The 21,606-nt window shown below is 46.4% G+C and overlaps 1 protein-coding gene across 10 annotated transcripts in view; it reads left to right on the plus strand.

The window, feature by feature from the left end:
- PITPNM2 (phosphatidylinositol transfer protein membrane associated 2) overlaps nt 1–21,606 on the plus strand; it is a 126,618-nt gene that overhangs the window by 87,742 nt on the left and 17,270 nt on the right. For 5 of the 10 annotated variants that reach the window (XM_027878531.1, XM_027878538.1, XM_027878534.1 and 2 more), the window contains 10 exons: nt 2,252–2,347; nt 5,512–5,616; nt 6,431–6,501; nt 8,975–9,219; nt 9,762–9,951; nt 10,996–11,115; nt 11,473–11,684; nt 16,070–16,245; nt 16,611–16,781; nt 19,355–19,504. In XM_027878531.1, coding sequence (XP_027734332.1) covers nt 2,252–2,347; nt 5,512–5,616; nt 6,431–6,501; nt 8,975–9,219; nt 9,762–9,951; nt 10,996–11,115; nt 11,473–11,684; nt 16,070–16,245; nt 16,611–16,781; nt 19,355–19,504 — 1,536 coding nt within the window. The remainder of the gene's footprint in view (nt 1–2,251; nt 2,348–5,511; nt 5,617–6,430; nt 6,502–8,974; nt 9,220–9,761; nt 9,952–10,995; nt 11,116–11,472; nt 11,685–16,069; nt 16,246–16,610; nt 16,782–19,354; nt 19,505–21,606) is intronic. The other 5 variants (XM_027878536.1, XM_027878539.1, XM_027878537.1 and 2 more) reach the window with 2 other exon arrangements.

Raw genomic sequence — 21,606 nt, forward strand, 5'->3', positions numbered from 1 at the left:
CAAAAGGTGGGGGGGGGCTGCTGCTTTCCTCTGGTGATGATGTGCAGTAGCTGTTTGGAGATGACACCTCACCCTGGCATTAGGTGGGACCATGGATCCCAGTTATATTCCCTTTGAAACACCATTCAGGGAGATTTCAGGATTTTGATGTTAAGGCTCCCCTGTGGATGCCCTGTAAGGACTCAGCTTTGAGCCCTGGATTTTGTCCCTCCCCTCTCCCTGGGTGAATCCCCAGGGAGTTACAGCCAGAAGGTTTGAACCCTCAGCAATCCCCTCTCCTTTTAATCAAGCACAACTGGTTAGCAGAGTTATAGCAGCTCTCCCTGCAAGAGGCAAAAACAAAAGTCTTGATTTTTCTGAAAGCCCCAAGGGGCAGAATTTCTTCCAGTGACGGTGGAAGGGAACATTTGGGTGAGTGAAGCTTCTCCATCTCTCATATGCACTAAATATTGTGAGTTGAGCCTCCATTTTTATTTCCCACTCCATCACTGATTTCATCACGGGGTGAATGAGAGAGGAGCAGTAGTTTTACCTTGCGATGACTCACTCGAGTGAGCCCCAGGGAAGAACCTACCAGATGCTTCATAAATCACTGCATAAAGATAAAAATGCTGGCTACTTTGCCTGCACCGGGATTTGATATTGATGCACCCATCTCCCATTATGCTCTTTGTACAAACCCCTCTTCCACTGCTGCCGTGTTCACTGGGAGCTGGAGTTTTCAGACCTCTCAGGATTTCACTCGTAGGTTTTCAGTGGGAGCAAAGCATGGATTTCTCTTTCAATTGCAGAATGTCTCAGTTTTTACAAGAAAAAGTAATGAAAGAAATTAATTGTGATGTGCTGGGAAGTACGTCATGCAGATATTTTAATCCTCCTCCATGCTGGCACTGTATTACCATATGGAAGCAAGGAGGGCTGTCGCGACGTGCCGCCACCTCCAGCTGAAAAAAAACCACCTTTTCTCCCGAAGATCTCAGTCCTTTCCCTACCACCCGAGTGAGACCTCTGATAGCAAGACCTTTGTCACCATTCCATATGTTATTATATGCTCTATTTTTAGCAACTATTATGCGAGTGCCTTGACGTCACTCCGGCGTGAATTAGCTCTGCTCTGCCAGCCTCCTCCTCGCTGTTCCCCGAGAGGTGGGCGGTGGGTGCTGGGGGCTGCTGAGCTGCAATTAGATGACTCTGCACAGGGTCTCCCTCCTCTTTCCATCTGACAACCAGACAAAAAAAAAAAAAAAATCAGAAGAATTTTAGTTGTATATTTAACGCTGTTGGAACAATAGCGTGAAAGGGCTCGTGCAGCTGTCACAGCCACCGGAGCCTTTCCGCGTCTTGAATATGCTAAATGAGAATTTGTCAGTCTCCTCAGGTTTTTGCTGGGTTAGGTGGCTGCTGCAAGGGCTTTGTGTGTTCTGTGTGACAGGCACGAGGAGAGAAACCCTCTCTCTCATCGTTCTCTGGACGGTGCTCCCTTCAGCCGGCGGCCGCTCTATGACAAGTTCAGCCCAGAAGAGCTCAGGCTGGATTGTTGCTAAATTATATCTGAAAAAAAATAAAATAAAAAAGCAATAATATGATTATATTTAGCACAGGGAACTCTGGAGGGGAAAGTGAAAGGGAGCAGGTAGGTGTGAGAACAGGAGGGCAAACAGCACCCAATGGACCGTTGGGTTTCTCCGTGCTCCGACAGCTCCCGATGAAGTAGTTGGATGGCATGTTATTTAAATCATTCAAGTTTAAAGTTTAAATAGATCTCTAATCCAATTTGTGTGGAAGCAATTTCCTTCCAGAAAACAGATTATTTCTCTCCAGGCTGCTCTGCTCAGCTACCCACCCAAAAGTTAGCAAAGCAGAGGCACGGTCTGTGTGCTGATGAGAGGCACGGAGAAAGCCTCCAATCAGCCTGCTTCCTTCCCTAATTGCAAACTTTAAAACCCAGCTGATTTTGCACGTCCTACTAACAATTATAAATAGCTGCCATTCAAAATAGCAGAAGAGTGATTCAAGCAGCAGCTTGCTTTAATGTAGCATCTTGCTGGCAGGTTCTAACAACAGTAAACAGACAGGATCTGTAAAGCGGTACACTGACATCACGCCAGCATCATCAGGGTTTGGGGTTTTTAATATTGCAGCAGGGAATTTTCAGAGAGAACACACGATTCTCCCTCCAGCAAAGATCATGTTGGGAACTCTCCGCGTTGCCGCTGTAGCGTTTCGCATCAGGCTTTCCTGTTTTTTCCAGCAAGTCCCTCGCGCCATAGTATCTCCGAGTGGAGGATGCAGAGCATTGCCAGGGATTCGGATGACAGCTCAGATGATGAATTCTTTGATGCACATGGTACGTGGAGCCTCAGTCACCGTCGCTTCTCCCCTGAAATGGTGGGGTAAGGGAGCGGAAGGCACGAGGGTGGGGGGTCAGCAGGGAAGGAAGCGAGACTTTCTGCTTTGAAGTCTTTTCCTTTCTCACCACAACACGGTGCAGCTTCTTCCAGCATCACCCAGCAGACTCCTTTTAACACAGCAACATTTCAGATTCTGGTGTGTTTGAAGGGATCTCGAACAGTCATAGCCTTTGGAGCTGTATTTTATGTTGTGCAAGTGAGTGTGGGTAAAATCCACGGTACTAACTGCACTGTGGGTGTGTCCTAATGATTCACTGAGACTGCTTATTTTTCTAATTTGTTTTTTAATCCGTAAGGGATATGATTAATCGTCCTGTCTGGACCTGAAGAAACCCAAATTTACCTTTATTAACTCCTTATTCTCATGTTCCAAGAAATACAATAGTGAATGCAGCGAGGTATTTCAGGTGCCAAAATTAATCAGTGTTGATACCAGAATCCTCAAAGCAATTTTGATTATCTGTATTAAGAGCAAGCTGTGTTATTTTTTTTTGATCTGTAATGTGTGTGTGGAGGAGCTTTGTTCCCCTGCACTCTTAATGCAAATTTAGGCGTGAAGGGCTCCATCTCTACTGACAACAGATGGACTCTTCTCCCAGCCTGTCTGATGGAAATGAGATGTGCAATATGTGCTGATGAAGTTGGTGACCTTTCTGTGAAATGCAGTTGTTAGAAGATGACGCCCCAGTTTTGTAAAGCTCAATTTCGCTGGTGTTCAGCTAAAGTTCAGTCTCCAGAAATCGATAGCGTTGTGTTCCAGAAGAGCTCTCCCATCAGTATTTAGGCACAGGCCTCAAATTCTGGGGTGGCAAGTGGCATGTTAGTGTAGTGACTTGTACAGCAGCAGCTGAAATGGTTGGGACACGTGTAAGTCAGGGGGTGAACGTGTGTCTCTTGCCTGGAAGGAGAAGGGCCAACTTAGTTTAGGTGCCTCTATTTATTAACTTATGTAGCATTTACACAAAGTATGTAAGGGATTTATTGTAGCAATATACGTGCAGGAGAAGAGGAGTGAGTCATGGAAACGGCATCCTTGCTATCCACTGCTTTTTGCCTCTTTAATTACTCAGTAATAGAATTGAGATGGAGATGGCTCAGCCTGGGATCCAGGGCCCCAGGGAACCCCTGGCATGCTCCTAACAGGCCTGGGAGGGGGAATTAACAAAAATGAGCCTCGTGCACCTCTGTTGCAATACTTGCAGGAGCTTGGTAAGAGTAGAAGCAGCTCCTCTCCTGCAACAGCAAGTCTCGGGGTACATACAGTTAGTCCTCTGCAGTCCCCGTTGTTGGATTGAAAACTGTGCCCAAATCTGGTGGGATTTTGGTTTAGGAGTCAAAGCCTATTGATGTGTGTGCAGTTGAACAGAGCCCTGTCCCTGGGGGCGATCTCTTGGTGCCCCTTGGCCTGCAGATGACATGTCCCAGCTCCGGGTCTGAGAACAGGGATGAAGCTCCGCTTGCGGCTCATCTGCGGGGTCGCTGCCATGGGAACTGGCACGGATCAGGATGTGAGTCAACACCGAGCAGGGTTCCTCTGAAGTGCTTCCCATACACACATTTCCTCACAGTGCAGTGGGCGTAACCCAAGCCCCAGAAGATTCCTTGTCTCCAGCTTCCCACTCATCCTCGTTCACTGGCGCGCTCTGGTAAAGATAGTGACAAGTGCAGTAATATCGAATATCTATCCTGTAATAAATGCTAATAATGGGAGTAATATCCCATTCAGGGATCACTTGAGCAGCAATAAGGGCTGTAATTAAACCTCTCAAGGATATTAAGTTTAATATTTAGATGAAGTTGCTGGAGGAGCTTTGAGTACAATTGTCCTCTGAATTCTCTGCCAGCACGTGAGAAAGCACTTGCTTTCCAGTTGCTCTGGACAGGTAGCTCCACGTTCTCTCATGCAGGGGAATTGGTATTTACTCAGATTTTTTTCCATAGCTGAAAAAGGAAATGGCATGCTGATGCAAAATTTCCAGGTTGCTCTCTTTTTATGGTCAAAGTTGAAATAGAAACTCCTAAAAATAATCAGCCTTTGCTTGGATCTGCATTAAGTCCCCTTCATAAAATTTGGTTTTTAAGCTATTACTCAGATTTGCTGAAAAGATGAGTATATTTCATAATCTTTTGGTTCCCCATTGTAGGATTTTTCCAGCTAATTATTTTACTAAGTGTAGAGCAGTAAGAAAGGGGAAGTCCTAGTCTGGGACTCTGAAGATTACAGCTTTTAGATCTGCAAGACATCTGTAATTACTGCTGTTATTACATTTATAACTCTTTATTAAATTTACAAGCTCAAAATTTTCAGGAAAGGAATACTAAGCACAGAACAATAAATAAATTAGAAAGCACTTAACCTTTGTAACAGTAAGAGATACATCCTCAATGGAAAAAAAGGAAAAGAGAGAGTGTCTCCTTTGTATTACATGGTCATTTTAATTACACTTCTGGGAACATAATATTTTTAGGACCCTTATTTTTTATCAGCTGCAGTTGAACTGAGCCAGAGGATTGAGAAGATCCTGAAGTAGGAGGGAAATGGCAGATAAGTGTACTCAGTGTGACCAAACAAGTCTCATCTCCTGAGCAAATCAGCCTGGGGAGTTCACATTTCCTTTAGTGCTCCTGCCTTTTTAGGTGTTTGGTCCTGTTAACAACAGTGATCTTTGTCCCTGCTGCCCCCAAAGACATCCCAGAGCTCTCAAACAGCTCTGGGAGGATCCCAGTGGCAAACTTTGCTTTGTCCTGTACAGGAGCATTCTGGCTGCTTCAGCACCCTCAGAAGGAATGGCAAGAAAAAGATCAAACTTGGTGCCCGAGGTGGTAGCACTAAAAACCCATGTTATTTTGTCCATGCTTTAGGAGTTTTGTTTGTTAGAAACATGCAACTAAAACATTTTGTTTACTTTTCAGAAGATGGTTTGGTCTCTATGTAACAAAAGCTGGTAAAGTGTTGCGGTTTATTATGACTTAAGCCATCCAAATGTTTATAGATAACATAGAGCTATGGGGCCTTAGTTTTATTTAAAACTCTGTTCTGTGCTCTTGTCTGTGTACATATTTTTGTGTGTGTGACTCTCAAAAAATCTGTTTTTTAAAGAGGACTTGTCTGACAATGAGGAAATGTTCCCGAAAGAAATAACCAAATGGAGTTCCAATGATCTGATGGATAAAATTGAAACCCCCGAATGCGATGATGTCCAGGGTAATTTTATTTTAAGTACAAACTGCATGTGCTATTTTACAGTATTTCCAGGCGATTGTTACAGCCACATCCTGAGCAAGGTAAAACTTGTTATCCTCATCTCACAAAAGCGGAGACAGAGCATAAAAATGACTGCCCAGTGCTGCTGAAAAAAGAATGGCTCAGTGGGAGCTGGGATAGCTCTTGATTCTCTTTTATTTTCCTCGTTGGCTCCTTTGTGTGACAGTCAGGATTCTCTCCTGTAATGATGAAATATTCCAGCTCTGTCTCGAATGACTTGAATTTCTCCTGACTCTTCTATCCTTTTGCTCCATCCTTTGTTCTTGACTGTATCTGCCTGGGTTTTATTTTCTGCTCATCATTATGAAATGGTGAAAGGAAGCTGCAGCTCCTCAGCCAGAGCGATTCATGTGGCAGCACGGTGGAAGATGACACTGGTACAAAGTCGGTCTGTGCAGGCACAGACGTAGGAACACATCAGATCTCTGCTCCCCAGCACAGTTCAAACAATTCCTTTTCCAAAAAGCCAGTCAGTCATTTCTGACAATGGTGCAGGGATTTCCCATTGTTGACATCCTTAATAAAGCAGCGCTACCGGATCGCTGTAATGAGAGAAGAGCTCGCTAATGTCTTCAGCTCTTACCAAGGTTAGGAGAAATTGCTGGGAAATAAATGACCCAGCATTGGCCAGGCTTCTCAGGTGGAAGGAGGCAAGAGGGAGGGAGAGGGCAGTTTGGTGAAATAATGAAGGAGATGTGAGGCAGTGTCTTTATGGAAGAGTGTCAGCACTGACATTTTACACCTTTGCTTGCAGGTGACTTGTACCAGGAGACATCAGCAGAGTACCACGTTGGCTCCAGCGTGGAGAGGCTCAGCATCATCGAAGTAAGTGCTTTGGTTTCTTGGAATGAGATCCTTTGTTGCTGGAGTTATGTCTGTGTGGGATAATGGGGGTAAACGTTTAAAACTCTTTTCTGTGAGTGACATTTTGTCTCCTTGTGTCGCTGAGCTGCACTGGCACTCGTTTGCTTCCTATTTAAGGGACTATTTCACCCACCTTTTGAACATCATGTGGAAAATTCTCTGTAGTTTGCAGGCAGCTTCAGGTATCCAACTGGAAAAAAACAAATAATCCTGTGAGGGTAGGTAATGCTGGATGGTGATGGGAGTGGGAGAACATGTTCCTACAGCACCAAGGGGCAGAGGACACCTCTCAGCTGCAGCCCACGATGACGTGGAGCTGCTCAGGGTCTTGTTTGGAAGGCAGTTACAGCACAGCCTGTGTCAGTGCTTGGGTAAAATAATAAATAACAACACTCCCACCCACCCCAGCTTTCTAGACTTGCGTGTTTAGGTTTCTGTAATTCAGAACTGGTGAGACAACCAGGAGCAGCTGTACTTGTCCTGCCCGTGAAGCATCTGCCTGTCAGTGCTGCAGAGGTGGTGGTGCTGCTTTGCAGAGTGCCTACGTTGTGTCTAAGTGGTCCCTCAAAGACCACGAGCGTGGTTTTGAAATTACTCTCTGTGCCAGGCTTGAAGTTCATGGGGATTTGGCTTTTCCATAATAGACTGAGAGCTCAAGGGCCACGGGGAGAGTGGGTGGCTGGGATGGCAACGGCTCTGGCTGCCTCGAGATAAGCAAGTCACAGCCCTAAAATTTCTCTTGGAGCTCAAGGTAGTGTGGAGAACTTGTCTTCCTCAGAGGGCTGTACAAACTCAACCCCCTCCTGTTTCTGCCTTCATTTTAGGAAAAGAACAGGCTTCAAAGTGAGATGAAAAAGACAGTTATTTGTAGTTGTTCACAAGCTGTCTGCTAAAATGGTATGAAATTCCTATGCCACCATTGCAGTGATTTTTCAGGTTTAAGAGCTTCCTCACCATAAGGTGGTTGAGGGTATCTTAAGAGGCTCTAGATCTTACAAGGAAGTTCTAAATAGTCACCTCCACCCGTAAACTTAATCAGCAGTTCCCCGTTCCCTTCAAGGGCAGAGGTTAATGAACTGAAAGGGAAAGGTGCTGATAAAGTTCTACACGCCCTGAGCCCGGTGACTCATGTTGTTTTCCGAATGAGCACTTAGAACAGTTTGTCTGGAAGCAGAAGAGGTGCCTGAGATGCTGGGAGAGCTCCTCCCGTGCCTCCAGCCAGGTACAAAGTTCACTGTGCAGGCACTGAGAGCTGGAGTCAGAGGAGGTTTTAAGAGCAGGCATTAATACAGCGGAATGGCACTGAATAACTAATGGCCATTCTTGTGCAGGAGGTCTGGAAAATCTTTATTACAGATTTGGATGTGAATTTTAGTCCTTCTGGTGGGCTGTGTGTTAAGACATGCTTTAACATTAGCTGGTAAAAATGTAAGCTCGTTGTTAGGTTGCTAATGTGTGCCTGGGCATGCTTTCCTCCCACCAGCAGGGACTGTGAGGGACTCAATCACCGCTCAAAGGACAACCAGGGACTAAAAATGCTAAAATTAGAAGAATTTGCCAAATGGAAGTACAGCTGCCCTTCACTCCTTCCACACCCACTCCCAGTGGCTATTTGTCTGCCTCAACAGGGAGCTGCTCAGGATGTTCTCAGGTGTTGGCTCTGTGAGCACAGGGGTCAGGCACGGGAGTGTTTGCACATATCTGTGTGGGATGGAGGATTTGAGTCTGTATGGGAGCTGTAAACACTGAAAGCCCTGGTAGCAAATAGATATTAAAAAGAGTTACTGCTCTGCTGTGTTATAACACGTCAAATGGATGCTCTTGTTCCTGCTCCTGGAGCATCAGGATTGGGCTCACAGCTGGTCTGGCCGATCATTTAATGAGAACCCACTCTGGATACAGATCCCTCCTTCCCCCAAGCTGCAGCCTGTCCAGTTCCTCTTTTGCCCCAGTTTAAGCAACTGTGAAGTCTTATTTATAACTTCTGTTGCAGGCAAACATGCAATGACTGATCTTCCTACAACTTTTCTCAGTAACTTGCCACTTGCTGACCTGTTTGATCTCATTTGTTAATTTTGTGTGCCACTGCCAACAGCTGCAGCTGAGCTCAGCACCCCACAGAAAGCAACACCCATCTCTTAGTTTGGTATTTTTCCACCCTGATGCACACAAGTAACGTCTTTATTCCTGCCATGTTTTACCTGGATACAGTTTTATGCCTTTTTTTTTTTTTTTTTAAGCTTCCAGCATTGCTTCTGCTTGAGACAGTCAGTTGTGTGTGGATTTGTGCATAGGATAAGAGACCTGGAGGGAGTAGTCAGGTCCTCAGGTGTTGTGTTCAGGTGTATTCAATGGCCTTTGCCAGAAATAAGGCACAAGTCAAACCTCTTTGTGAAGTGAGCCTTTCCCTGTGGTCTCTTCCATCCCTACCCAGGATGAATCAGTGCAGCCATTAATGCAGCCCAGTAAAATCCACGTCCTCCTCTTGGTGCTCCACGGAGGGAACATCCTGGACTCAGGAAGTGGTGACCAGAGCTCCAAGCAAGGGGATGTCAACACCATCACGACAGTGTTTGACACAGTGATGAGGGTGCATTACCCAGCTGCTCTTGGCCACATTGCCATCAAGCTTGTCCCCTGCCCAGCCATCTGCTCCGAAGCATTTTCCCTGGTGTCCAGGTAAACTGCTGCTACTTTGTCATGGAGTGACATATCTGCAATTTCGCTCTTGTTTTTTGTTTTTTTTTTCTTGTGGATTTTTTTGGGGGGAGGTGGGGGGTTGTTTTGTTTTATTCATTTCCCTAAAGGGTTCTGCATGTGTAATGGAAAGCTGTGACCATGCTTTGAGGATGCACTTATTAATGTACCAGCGAGGCATTCAGTCTCAATTTCATACTATGCTGCAGTGAATACAGGAATCATGCAGCACAAGTTCTGAGGTTGATTTATTCTAATTAATCCAATAAATACCAAGGATTTAATTCCTTGTCTGAGGGTTGTTCTGCCAGTGTAAGTATGTTGTCCTTGAAGATTTACGTTTGATGGGAGGGAAAGATTTATTAAGCTCTCACCCATTCACAGAGGAATAAATGGCCTTTCTGTCTTGAGGCTTTTTTTTTTTTTTTTTTAATGAACCACAACACCGACTGTACTGTCTGCAAATTGTTTTCCCCACCTTTTATGTTGGGCTGAGTATTTCCAATGTCTCTTGGCCTTTGCAGTCTCAGCCCGTACAGTTATGATGAAGGCTGCCTGTCCAACAGCCAGGATCACATTCCCCTCGCTGCACTCCCTCTGTTGGCAACATCCTCCCCTCAGTACCAAGAAGCAGTGGCCACAGTCATTGTCAGAGCCAACCAGGCCTACAGTGAGTTCATCAGATCCCAGGAGGGCACATCATTCAATGGCCAGGTGAGCCAGGGGCTGTTGGTGAGCACAGTGAGGGGAGCAGCAAGAGAAGCAATTTCCTTCTGAAACTCTCTTTGCCGTTAATCTCTCAGGAGGGATGGAAACATGACAGTGCTGAGCTGCAATAAGAAAGCGTCGTGCTTTCCATTTCTTTCTTTCTGAGAGAGACAGATTATTGCTTGTGTTCTGTCTTGAACCTTTGGGATTCAAAGCAAAGTCTGAGTTGGTGTTCAGAAATGGAGCTACAAAGCTGTGAAGTTAATCAATTTTCAGCGTGACACACCTTTCTGAAGCAGGAATGCTACTTTTGTTACTAAACGCAGGGTCTCTTCTCCATTGCAAACCGAGGCTGTTTAAGCATTCCTGTCCTGAACGGACCTTCAGCAGCTCGTGCTGGAGCTGTCACAGCAGCGGGGGTGTTTTTTGAGACTGTGCAGCTGCTGCACCCCATAAAAGACCGTGACTGAGCTTCCCACCTCTGAGCAAAGGGACTCTCCAGCCCCACGAGGGCAAGGACATTGGACTGGCCGTCACATTGCTCTGCTGTGGTGTGATTTATCCACCCTGAGCTTCTTCCCAGCCAGCCTTCTGCTACCCAGTGGTGCTTTACTGTGCCTGTCTGCTCAGTACCCTTGGAAGCAGGACAGTGTTACCCCTCAGGATACTAATGGGCAAAAGCACAGGGAAGCTTCCCTGAAGTAGCACAGACATCTGGGAAGGGAGGAATCCAGCTTTGGTTTCCTGAGGCTGGAGTAAGCCCTGGGATCAGGGCTCTGTGTTGCTCTCCCTTCATTCCAGTTGGCTGGTGGGGACAGCCAGGACACATCAGCTGTGTGAGATAATGGGAGTCTGCAGGCTCTGATGGACGTTCATTGAATGAGTAGTTTTTCTGATGAAAGCACTGGGCATTCTGTTGCTCCAGCTTGTGTAGGTGTAATCCAGCATCCATTTACCTGTCAGCTTGGAGCTGGAGTCAAGGGGTGCTTTTCTTTTATTTCCTTTTTATTCCTCCCCCTTCTCCTCTCCTGCTTTTGTTGCCTTTCTCAGGTCTGCTTGGTAGGGGACTGTGTTGGAGGAATCCTGGGATTTGATGCCTTATGCTACAGCAATCAGACCGTGTCCGAGAGCCAGAACAGCAGCCGGCGAGGAAGCGTTGTGAGTGTCCAGGTAATGCTGGCACCCAGTGGCTACTGGGACAGGTCTGCTGGCCACAGCACCTCCAGGGCTCCTGTTTTTAGTAGGGATCTTCCCACAAAAAAACCCAAAGACTCGATTCCTTACCGATGGCAAACGTGTGCATACGTGTCACAGTTTGGGTGCGCTGGCTCTGAACGGGAATGTTTCACCCTCTGGTGGGAAGCAACACCCACACCCTCAGAAGGTGGTTTGACCTGAGGTCCTGTGTTGTCCTCAACTGGATCTTGGGGTAGATGGGGAAAGGAGGGTGGAAGGAGAAGGTTGTAGTGTGAGTCTATTCCTGATTCAGCTGTTCAGAGTGCCAAATCCGTATATTTCAAATCCCAGGATACGGACCTTCTGTCCCCTGGAATAACGGTGAACAACAGCTATTGTTCCAGTGGCTCTAATCTGGAAGCCAGCAGACACCTCAGCAGGAGCAACATTGATATTCCTCGTAGCAACGGAGAAGATCCAAAGAAGCAGCTGCCACGGAAAAGGAGTGATTCATCAACCTATGAACTGGACACGATAAAGCAGCATCAAGCCTTTCTCTCAAGGTAAGATTTAAGACTTGGAAGGAACAGAACCAGCAGTGTTCTGGAGCTGAGGCTGCTGCATGTGTGAAGCCTGAGTGTTGCTCTGTCGTCCTGAGATAAGCAAGGTGGAGGAAAACATTTAATTTAGATTAGAGGGATATTGATTCCGGTGCGTTGTATATGCAAAAAAAAAAAAATTAACAGCTTTCTTGCTGAGTGGCACTGAGAGAATCCAGCTTTTTTACTGCATCCATAGTGCAATGGCAAGAAGCCCTTCGTGCTGTTGTGTGACAGGCAAGGCTGTCAGGGAGCTGCTTCTCTGCTGTGCTGCGAGCGTGGGCTGGAGGTCATAAAGCAAATGTAGAAATCGTGCGAGCGGAGTCGGTGAAGCAGAACTGGGAATCCAGCGCTGGATTAATTTAAAGCGTCTCTGAGGCCTGATTTTGAGTTATTCTGTCCCCTGCCAGGGCTGCTCCATTGCACCAAGGACGGGTTTCAGATTTGTTACTCAGCTGTTGACGCCCCTGATATCACATTCCTAAGCTTCTTCAGATGGACCCTCAGAAGTGTATCCCTTAACATAACCAATGGAATTTTAACATCAGCCTTGCCATGGCCACCGCTCGTTCAGGGATTACCTCTGTAAACCCAGAGGATTTTTCTGACTGAATCATCTTCTTTGACCTGTGGGACTGGACAGCCCAGACTTTTTCCTCCAGCAGGCCCGTAGAAACTGCAATAAATATCCTCTTAATCACTCCTCTCCCACATGCCAGGAATTGGGAAGCAATGTCCCCCCACAGCAAACACACTGCCTGCATTGCAGCTGTTCAAAGTTGCTCCTTTTTCCTTGTGCTGAGCTGGAGGCTTCTCCTGCATTTTTCCCCCTCCTTCACTACTTGGACTCATTGTTTCAGCACAGGGATTTGTGTTGTCCTGCCATGTCAGGGGCCTTTTGTAAATGATTTATAGGAGAGAGAAGGTATCAAAGTGAATGTTGTTGGTGCACAGAGATACAATATTCGGAGAGACAGCTGCATTTACAAAACCCACAATAAGCTCCCTGGCTATTTCCAGCAGGTTAATGAGAGGCAATCAGGCTCTTGGTCTTACCTTCTCAAAACAGCCTCCTGTGTTGCAGGAGAAAATATGAGTCGTGCAAAAATGTGCTCGTTCTCCTCCTTGTTATTGACCTCAGGGGCACGGACTCAGTTAATGGAAGCGAGCTGGCGTCTTGATGCAGTTTTACACCTATTTTAGAACAAGTGCTGAACCTGACGTGGATAATGGATTGCACAGTTTTATTTTCCAAATTGCTTTGTGCTGATCCTTCGTGCTCCGTCTCTGAAGGGTTGTGCCTGCTCCCAACATGAAGTACTTGTGGGTCCCTGGCAAGAGCTGTCGGTATTCGGTGGGCTGATGGATTGGTGCATCTGTCCTTCCTTAGAGATTTAAATCTTTTTAAATCTCCTTTCAGACCTTGGGTTAAAAACTAGTCCCTTCCCAGAGCTTGAGAGCAGGATTCCCCCAGGGAAAAGGGCAGGTTAAAGCTCTGCTGTATGAGCTCTCTCCCTGGTGCAGCGAAGGGAGAGCAGAGATTCACCTCACCCCCTCCTGCGTGTCCCACGCCAGTTCTGGACCTTGTGCTCGCAGCCATCTGTACAGAGCAGCCCCTTCCTCAGCAGAACGTCCTGTCAGCCTCTGTCACCAGGGAATGATTTTTCCCGTGCAAAACCCAAGCCCTGATGTGACGTGGCTTCGGGCAGGAGATTGGCAGAACAGAGCCAAGTTTCCCTAATGGGCTCGGCAGACGGGCAGCCTGGCACACAGGGACCTTTCTGTCCGTGCCCACTGCAGATTCCAGCCTGTGCCAAAGACACTCATTTTTATTCATGTATCAGACCTACCCACTTCTCTGGGATAATGCCCAGCAAGCCAGAGCAGCATCTGGAGATTACAATCACACATTTATTTTTAAATTCAGTCCTTCTGCGCAACTACATTATTTCTGGCTGTGCTGTACTTGTATTATTGTAAATGAGTTGATTTGCTTCTGAAATCCATAAGCTCTTGTTTAATTAATGCACACAGTACATCTGCTGCTTTTTAAAGGGAGAACAGGGCGCTGTAGGTTGTTTGGAGCTTGATAGATTCTGAGTTCCCCTTGGCTCTCGTTTCTTTTGATTGCTGAAAAGACTATCGAGTTCACAGCAAAAGGAGAGAACTCTCCAAATTGCTTAGTGCTGTAAGTGCTCTCGTTCTTCCCTTCCTCATGAAGACATGCTGTGGGAAGCCAGGTGGGACACACCAAAGACACTTTGTACCCATCCTGCCATCGGAATAGTCTTCCCTTTGTGCCTCTGTTGGAATCCTGGTGCTGTTGCCTTGTCTTCTGCAAACCTGACTTTGCATTCCTCACACACAGCAAACTTGCTGCGTTGCAGTCTTGTTAGCGAAAGTAATTTAAGCTGCACTGAAGGTGGTTTGTTTCAGCCGCGTTTGAGCGTTGTGCATCTCGGCACGGCGGTCTCGGGGAACCTCGTTTGCATCCCAGGAATGGGAACATGCTCATTTTCACTGTCGCTGCTGCAACCCCCCCCCCGTTCCTCTCGTTTTTGACATCGCTGTTTTGACTTCCCGTGATCCGTGCGTCTGGCATTAGTGAGCTTTTCGTCTCCCTGTGGTTGGGAAGCGGGAGAGCCGTGCATGTGCCTGTGTGCAGCTCCAGAGGATACAATGACAGCGCAGCAGGAGCAGACGGCGCTTCAGCATCCCTTGGGAATGGCGTTCGGCAGAGGAGCTGTCTCTGGGATGATGGGTTATTTGCCACAGCAGGAAAACAAAGTCTGGGTGAAACCTGCGTTGCTTCCCGAAAGTGTGAGCATTTTCCAGCTGCTCGTTGCCTGACTGGCTGTCCTAGAGGATGCGTGTGAGCGACCGCTCCGGTGCTGGGGCGAGGGAACAGCCCAGTTCTGGTGAGCACAGCAGAGCTGGGGTGTCCCTGCCCTCAGCAATGGCCTTGATGAGCAAGGGCTGTTGCATGTGAGGACGTGCCAAGTGCTGGTCACCACCTGGGGCTTTGACTTGGGGCCACAGAGCTGGCAGGAGACTGTTGGATTTGCATCATTCCTGATTCCGGGCCAGTAAACCTCTTATCCAACCCAACTGTTGTGGTATCCGTTTACCCTACATATTTTACAGACCCTGTTCTGATGTTTTTTAAAGTGTTTGCAAACTCTCCGTTAAGGCACTGCTGCTACTCTGTCTTCAACTCTCTAATTGCATTGAGCTAACCCAGCGTGGCTGCCGTCGGAATCTGCACAGCCTGGAGAGCAAAGGAAATCGCAGCTCAGTGCTTTTGGGTGGTGACAGAGGAGCCTGAGAAACTGCTTTGTGAACGAGGTTATTGGTGTTACACATCTGGCATTTCACAATTCCACATCTAGACTGCAAAAGAGCAACTCTCCCTAATGTGGGGGTGGATTCCCACATCCATCTAAGAGCTCCTGGTGCTTATTCTGAGTGTCCAAGGGAAACGTGAATTTAAATCTCTTATTGCCCAGCCTGCATCACATACTGTTGGAGTTTTGCAACAGATTTGAAACCTGAGAGAGGGGAGGGGAAACTGGACATGTTTTATGTAGTTATTGTTTTTAAATTCAGTTACCTGGAGTTGTTGGGCTGAGGTTGAGAGGTAGTTTGGTTATAACTTGACAGATGTGGCCTCATGGGCAGAAGAGAAGTGGGAGAGTCCTGGTTGCAGGATAAATACAATTTACCACATGGCCACTGAATGAATTACCCCAAATTCCCGTTCTCAGTGAGTGCCATCCACACACCTAGAATCTGTGGTGCAACCTTGATGCATGATGGTATCAGAAATCTTCCTGCAGATTTGATGTTTCTTCTTCTTCTCTTTCCCCTTCTTTCTTTTTTTTTTTTTTTTTTTTTATTTTCAGTCCAATAACATTTGTCCAACTACTTCCACGAGGAAGAAAGGGATGAGCACAGCTTTCCTCAACATTTGAGAATGAGGTGAAGGAACAGCCAGAAAGCACAGCAGTAACATGTGGCGTGGAGTGAATCACTGTAAACCCGCTTTTTTCCCTGCTACGCTAGTAATTTTAGCTTGTTGGTTATTTTCTCTTGCAAAGAAGTGTCCTACTAGCAGCAACCAAGGTTTGGACTCCTCAGAGGAGAAACATTTTGAGGACAGTGTGTGTAAATGAACGCACTTGAAGCTTGGATTTGTACAGTGATGCCGCCGGAACATGATCGTTCGGGGTTGATTAGCACAGTTCCCTCACTGAAGAGAGAGAAATTATATTCCCTGTCAATCACTGGTCCAGGCTTTACTTATGCAAACACAGCATGAATGAAATTTTGACTTTATTTTCTTGTCCCAGTTTACATTCCAGTGTCCTGAGAAACGACCCCGGCTCCAGGCGATCGAGTAGCTCCACTATGTTGGATGGAGGAAATATTGGGAAGTTCGAATTTGAGATCACAGACTTCTTCCTCTTTGGTTCTCCCTTGGGCCTGGTTCTTGCACTGCGAAAAACTGTCATTCCTGCTCTTGACAGTAAGTTCTGGTGCAAACTGCTGAGCTCCCTTGGTGGAGCTCAAATGCAGGAATTTGGTTAAACCCAAACATTGCTCTGTTATATTTATGCACTGTAAGGAAGCAGATCCCTGTGTGCTCTGGCCAGTACTGATGACACTATTTATTTGCATTGTATTTCCAAATATTAAAAATACTGGACAATTCTTGAGTCTATAAGTACTGAATAAATTGTTTCAATTGACCAAACCGTGAGATGAGGGAGATGATAAGCGCTGATTAGCACTTTCTTTAACCCAACAGTTGTCCTTTTTACAGACAACTATTTACAATATTCTAACTAATAATCTTTTGATACTTGAGTTGGCTTTTTTTTTTTTTTTTAGTCTTTCAGCTCAGACCAGCTTGTCAGCAGGTCTATAACCTGTTCCACCCTGCAGACCCATCTGCTTCACGCCTCGAGCCTCTCCTGGAGAAAAAGTTCTACCTTTTGCCCCCCTTTAATATTCCCCGGTACCAGCGGTTCCCACTGGGTGATGGCAATTCTGCTGTTTTGGGTAAGTCACTCTGGGGCCATGTTAGCTGTTTAAAGGATTGTATCCACATTTTACATGAAGTTATCAAAGCAATTGTTCCTGTAGCATTAGCCTTGTTCCTGGTTTACCGGAAAAGGAGTTTTCTTCCAGCAATATCAGTGCCTTGTGTCCCTCTTGCCCTTTGTTTGTCACACAAGGACCTTCAGCTGCTGAGAGCCACAATGAGGTGACCTCTGTGTGAAGGTCCCTGTTTTGCATCCAAGCTGGTGCTTCTGACTGGGACTGAATGAAACAGGATTAGCTTGGCAGAGTTTAGGCCTTCAGTGCTTGGAGGGCCAGTGAAGACTGGAAGGCACCAAGAAAACAGTGAGATGAGGAGATGATTTCCTTGGTTCCATCCTGTGCTTTTTCATAGGGCAGGCTCCTGCAGGTCAGTGGGCTGGTGACAGTGCCTTGCCCTTCCCACCTTGCCAGTGAGACACTTTGTCTTCCTAGGAAACCTAGAATTCCTCTGCTGTCTGTGGCCTCCTCACTTGCTCTGCCCCCATTACAGCTGTAATAACGTCCAAAACTCTTGTGTTCATGCCCTTCTTGACCATGCCCTGCCTCAGCTCCCATTTCATCAGTGCTCTTGCAGTTGGTCCAGTAAAATAAATCCTATTTCCTGCCATCCTCACCTCACTGCTGTGCCTGGACTCTCATGGGCTCTTACTGTTTCAAGTGCAGGCTCTCATTGCCAGGAGCTCTCGGGAAGCTCAACACTGTGCAGAACTAAATTTGACCTTTTTACTTCACCCAAAGCTTTAGTTCCCTGCAGGGGCCAGGACTTTGGGACAATTGCAAGAACAATTCACCATAATTTTTCCCCTGGATAGAGATGCTTAGTCTGTGACTGATTAAATTAAGTTGCAACTAAGAGTCACTACTATAAGACTAGGCTTCAAACACACAAGAAATCCTGCCAGCAAACCAGAGGAGAAAAACAAAGCCACCAGCTGGAAAGATTGGGGTTTGGTGGTTGTTTTTCCCCAAGCTCTGGGGGGGAGCAATCCATTTGATTAATACTTCAATCATGCAGGATTAAATGAAGAAGACTCTTATGTCTAGAGCTGAATAATTCTGGTCACACTATGCATCATTTTAAAATTGAAAATGAAAAGCAGTGGTCTTCTGTGTATCAGGGTCTTTAAAGGCTGTAATTGCTGAATCCTGAGGTCTGGTTTGTTAAATGGGCACAAACTAAACCCCGTGTTTAATAAAGCGAATAAAACACATTCTGCAGGCCCCACTCACTTGTCAGATTTAGCAAAGATCTTGCTGCGACACTTCTCAAAAATGGATCCACCCACAACTACACTTGTACCCAGGCCAGTTGCAACCACTCTGGGAATCTATAGCAACTTGAAAAGCAATTTGCTTTTTTGGGTGAATTCTGCTGCAAGGGGCTGCTTAAAAAAATTATGCCTGAACATCTTACTTTGTTCCTCTTAAATAATACCTTCCAAAGCCCCTGTTCTCACTGAACCCAGAGGCAGAGGCCCCACTGACACTGAACAGCCTGTGTTCTGGTTATCATTCTGTGCAGCAGCAGGGATTTTAGTAGAGTGCTTGGAGAGACACTTGTTATGTGGTGGAGAAGAGTTAAACAGCAATTAGCTCAACTTAGGAGAGTGGCAGAGCGATTGCAAAAGCTTCTCCAGGTTTGAGCCTTGTTACTTTAAGAGCCACTGCTCTGCCTCAATGAATTAAAGTGACAAAAACCAACTTTAAATTCATTTCCTGTCAGGCAAGGCCTCTTCATTTGCTTATCATGTAGGAACAGGCTATTCCTTCCCATCAGAGTCCAAATTTCAGTGTGATGTGCACATTACCCAGAAGGACTGACCATGATTCACCAAGCCACTACTGAAGTTGTGTTCACTGTAGGACGCTCCACTAAAGTTAATTGCTGCTATAATTACGCTGTATGTTTTGTTGGTCACGTAAAATTCAGGTGCTCCGTGATAATTAGTTCTGTACCAAACCTTCTGTAACACTGCTCATGCACATCTACTCATGCAGGTAACTTTTTTTTAAAGTCCACAATTCAGAAATCTTCTTAGACTGTTTTTTTCCCCCCATTTTCCCATGCGTACTAAATGCTGGTCGCTGTTTCATTTCAATGAATTTGCAGAGTAAAATCAAACTCACATCCCTGGTTGCTCCTGTGTTTTTGCACTGTGTAGGCTGTGAGTCTGATTCTCCCATTCCATGTTTTTTTCCCCTCATAGTAAAAAGATTTCTCTGGATCTGCTGGGTATTTATGGATTTGGCTCATTGGAGAAGCGGGTTAAGAGGACTCCCTTTTGTTGTTGAAATGCCATTGTTGTGTTCTCCTCTGCTCCCAGTTAATCTCTGATGTGAGTCTGTTTGGAAAGTCACCCCTGTTTTGTTTCTTTTACTCTATTTGAAGGTTGTCTGTTCATTGAGGACTCATAGTTAAGTGCCGGGGTGTAACTGTTTGTATGTTTAACACTTTGTGGCCGCATGTCTGTTGTTCTTTGTCCTTCTGTTATGTTTTTGTTTTGTTTTTTTTTTTCCCCATCTGCTTCCAGTTGAGACAATCCAGAACAATCCCATCCTCCTCATGGAAAGTAGCCCTCTGGGTGCTCTCCAGCACCAGGACAGCTTCATGGAAACAAGTATCCCCGTTCCCGTACTGAATTGGCAAGATGTTTCCAATAAAAGTGCTGGTTTTGCTGAGTGTGTGTAAATCTACACTTTTGTATTGTCTGTGGTGTTGGGTTCTTGGGGTGCTTTTTGGAGATTGTACTCTTGCCCCCTGGGGTTGAAATCCTCGTGCTGTGTCTCGGGCTGTGCCACATGAAATAACCAGTTGGGATCACGCTTGGGGCCGGGAGACCCACCATGGCAACAACAGGTTGGGATTGCAGACTGTCCTGTTCTGGTGTTGGTGCTGAAGGGGAGCTGCTGTCCCTGGTGGCCCTGCTTGTGTGGTATTCACATGGGCAGATCCCTTGGGAAAGGGTTGTCAGCAGTCACCACGTTGCACCGTGCCCAGAGGTCCAATTAATGCCCGTGTCACGCCAGGTTTTGTCCCTTTGAGCCTTTCACGTTGGGACGCTCCTCGTGGCTCTGCCCAACACAGCAACTGAGGCTTTCAGATCCCAGGGTGGCTCTGTGTGTTGGCTTTTTTAAAATTAATTTCTCGTCTTCTGCCTTAAAAGCAAAGTTTGATGCATTTGTTTTGCCTTATCTTCCATTGCAAACGCTGCATGGCCTCGTTTATTCTGGTTGTGGCTGGTGCTGCATCTTCCGTTTTGATGAGACTTGACTTTGGTTTGGTTTCTTCTCCCCTGTGTGTCTCACTTGCCCCTTCTCATGCCTTTCTTGGTGTTTTGCATCGAGAGCTGGGTTTGCTGCCCTGTTGTCTTTAACAAGCTGATCCTGTGGGATGTTATGTGGTCATACAGGATGGTGACACTTCTGGCCATCCCACATCGTCTCTCCCTTTGTCTCTGGAAGGTGCAGATGATTTTTGGGAGTGCACTTGTCACGTTGCCTGTGCTGTGAGGTTGTTACAAAGCAGAGGGAAAGGATTTGGTACTATTAATTAATCACTTTGGAGGTCATTAATGAAATGCCATTTAGCTGTCAGCTGATATTGCCTGTGGTCAGGACAGAGCTTTTAGAAGCATCCCTTGCCTGTGGTGGGGGGGTTGGAATTAGATGATCTTTGAAGTCCTTTCCAACCCAAACCATTCTAGGATTTGATGATTCTCTGCTGTTTACCTTGTTGTGTCGAGAGCACAGTGTGGCCAAGCCGGTGCTTGGCTTGACTGTGGCAAGTGCTGAATCCCAGTTCAGCCACTGGACTGCAGGAAATTTCCAGAATCATGAAAAAATATGGGCAACAGAAATCTGTAGTTGTTGATCTCAGGGTAGCAACTGCAGAGTGCCCAGCACTGAGCAGTGACTCCAGTGCAAGCTGGGTCTGGCCTGTGCCGAGCAGCTGGCTGGCTTTTCTGGGTTTAATTTTTTATTTTTATCGAACTGTACATATTTTTGATTGCTTTCAGTATTTTTTTTTTGTTACTTTGCTGCAACAGCTCACCCTGCAGATAGCACATATCAAAATCTGTCACTCAGGTACCCCAAGGACTTCCCTGAGAGGATGGCCCAGGGCTGTTCACTTAGTGGGGAACGGTGAGAACACTGAAAAATGAGTCCATAAATGAAGGAGCACAGCACTGAAATGAGTATTAGAGATGCATTGTAGGCCAAAAAAAAGGTGATATGTCTGCCTGTGTTCCCTCTAATGCAAGTGCAGTTTAATCTCAGGTTATGGCACTGGTTGTGCCGTGTGGTTTGAGCAGCAGCAGGTGCTTTGCTGGTAGGGAGGGTGTTCAGGACGCTGCTCCAACCAGGTCTCCTTGTGTTCCCTCTGATAAAGCCTGCCCTGAGCCACAGTACAAAGTGCACTTGAGCCAGTGCAGTAAACCAGGGCACCTCTGTCCTTATCTACTGATGAAGAAACAGCTAATCTTGATCAAAGTCTTGCTGCTGCTGGGCCTTCTGACTTCACCCTGGCCTTTCCTGGAAAACCTCCCCGTGGTTGTCAGGAGATGAGTTGTGGCTGGGGATTCACCTCTGCAGTGCAGGGGACTTCAGGTGGCTCTCTTTAGGAGTCTCTGCTGGCATGGCAGCATCTGTGACATCCCACCCTGCTCACTACACCCCTAAAGAAAGCCCCCTTAGTTTCAGAAGTGCTACATAAGGGGTTTGGTGCAAAGAATACACAGAGTTAGGAAATACATTGTTAGGTTTGGGGTTTTTTTTCCTGCAA

The sequence above is a fragment of the Empidonax traillii genome, unplaced genomic scaffold (genome assembly GCF_003031625.1).
Source record: "Empidonax traillii isolate 1590-97213 ecotype Southwest subspecies unplaced genomic scaffold, ASM303162v1 scaffold43:size1863611, whole genome shotgun sequence".
NCBI classification, from domain to species: Eukaryota; Metazoa; Chordata; class Aves; order Passeriformes; family Tyrannidae; genus Empidonax; species Empidonax traillii.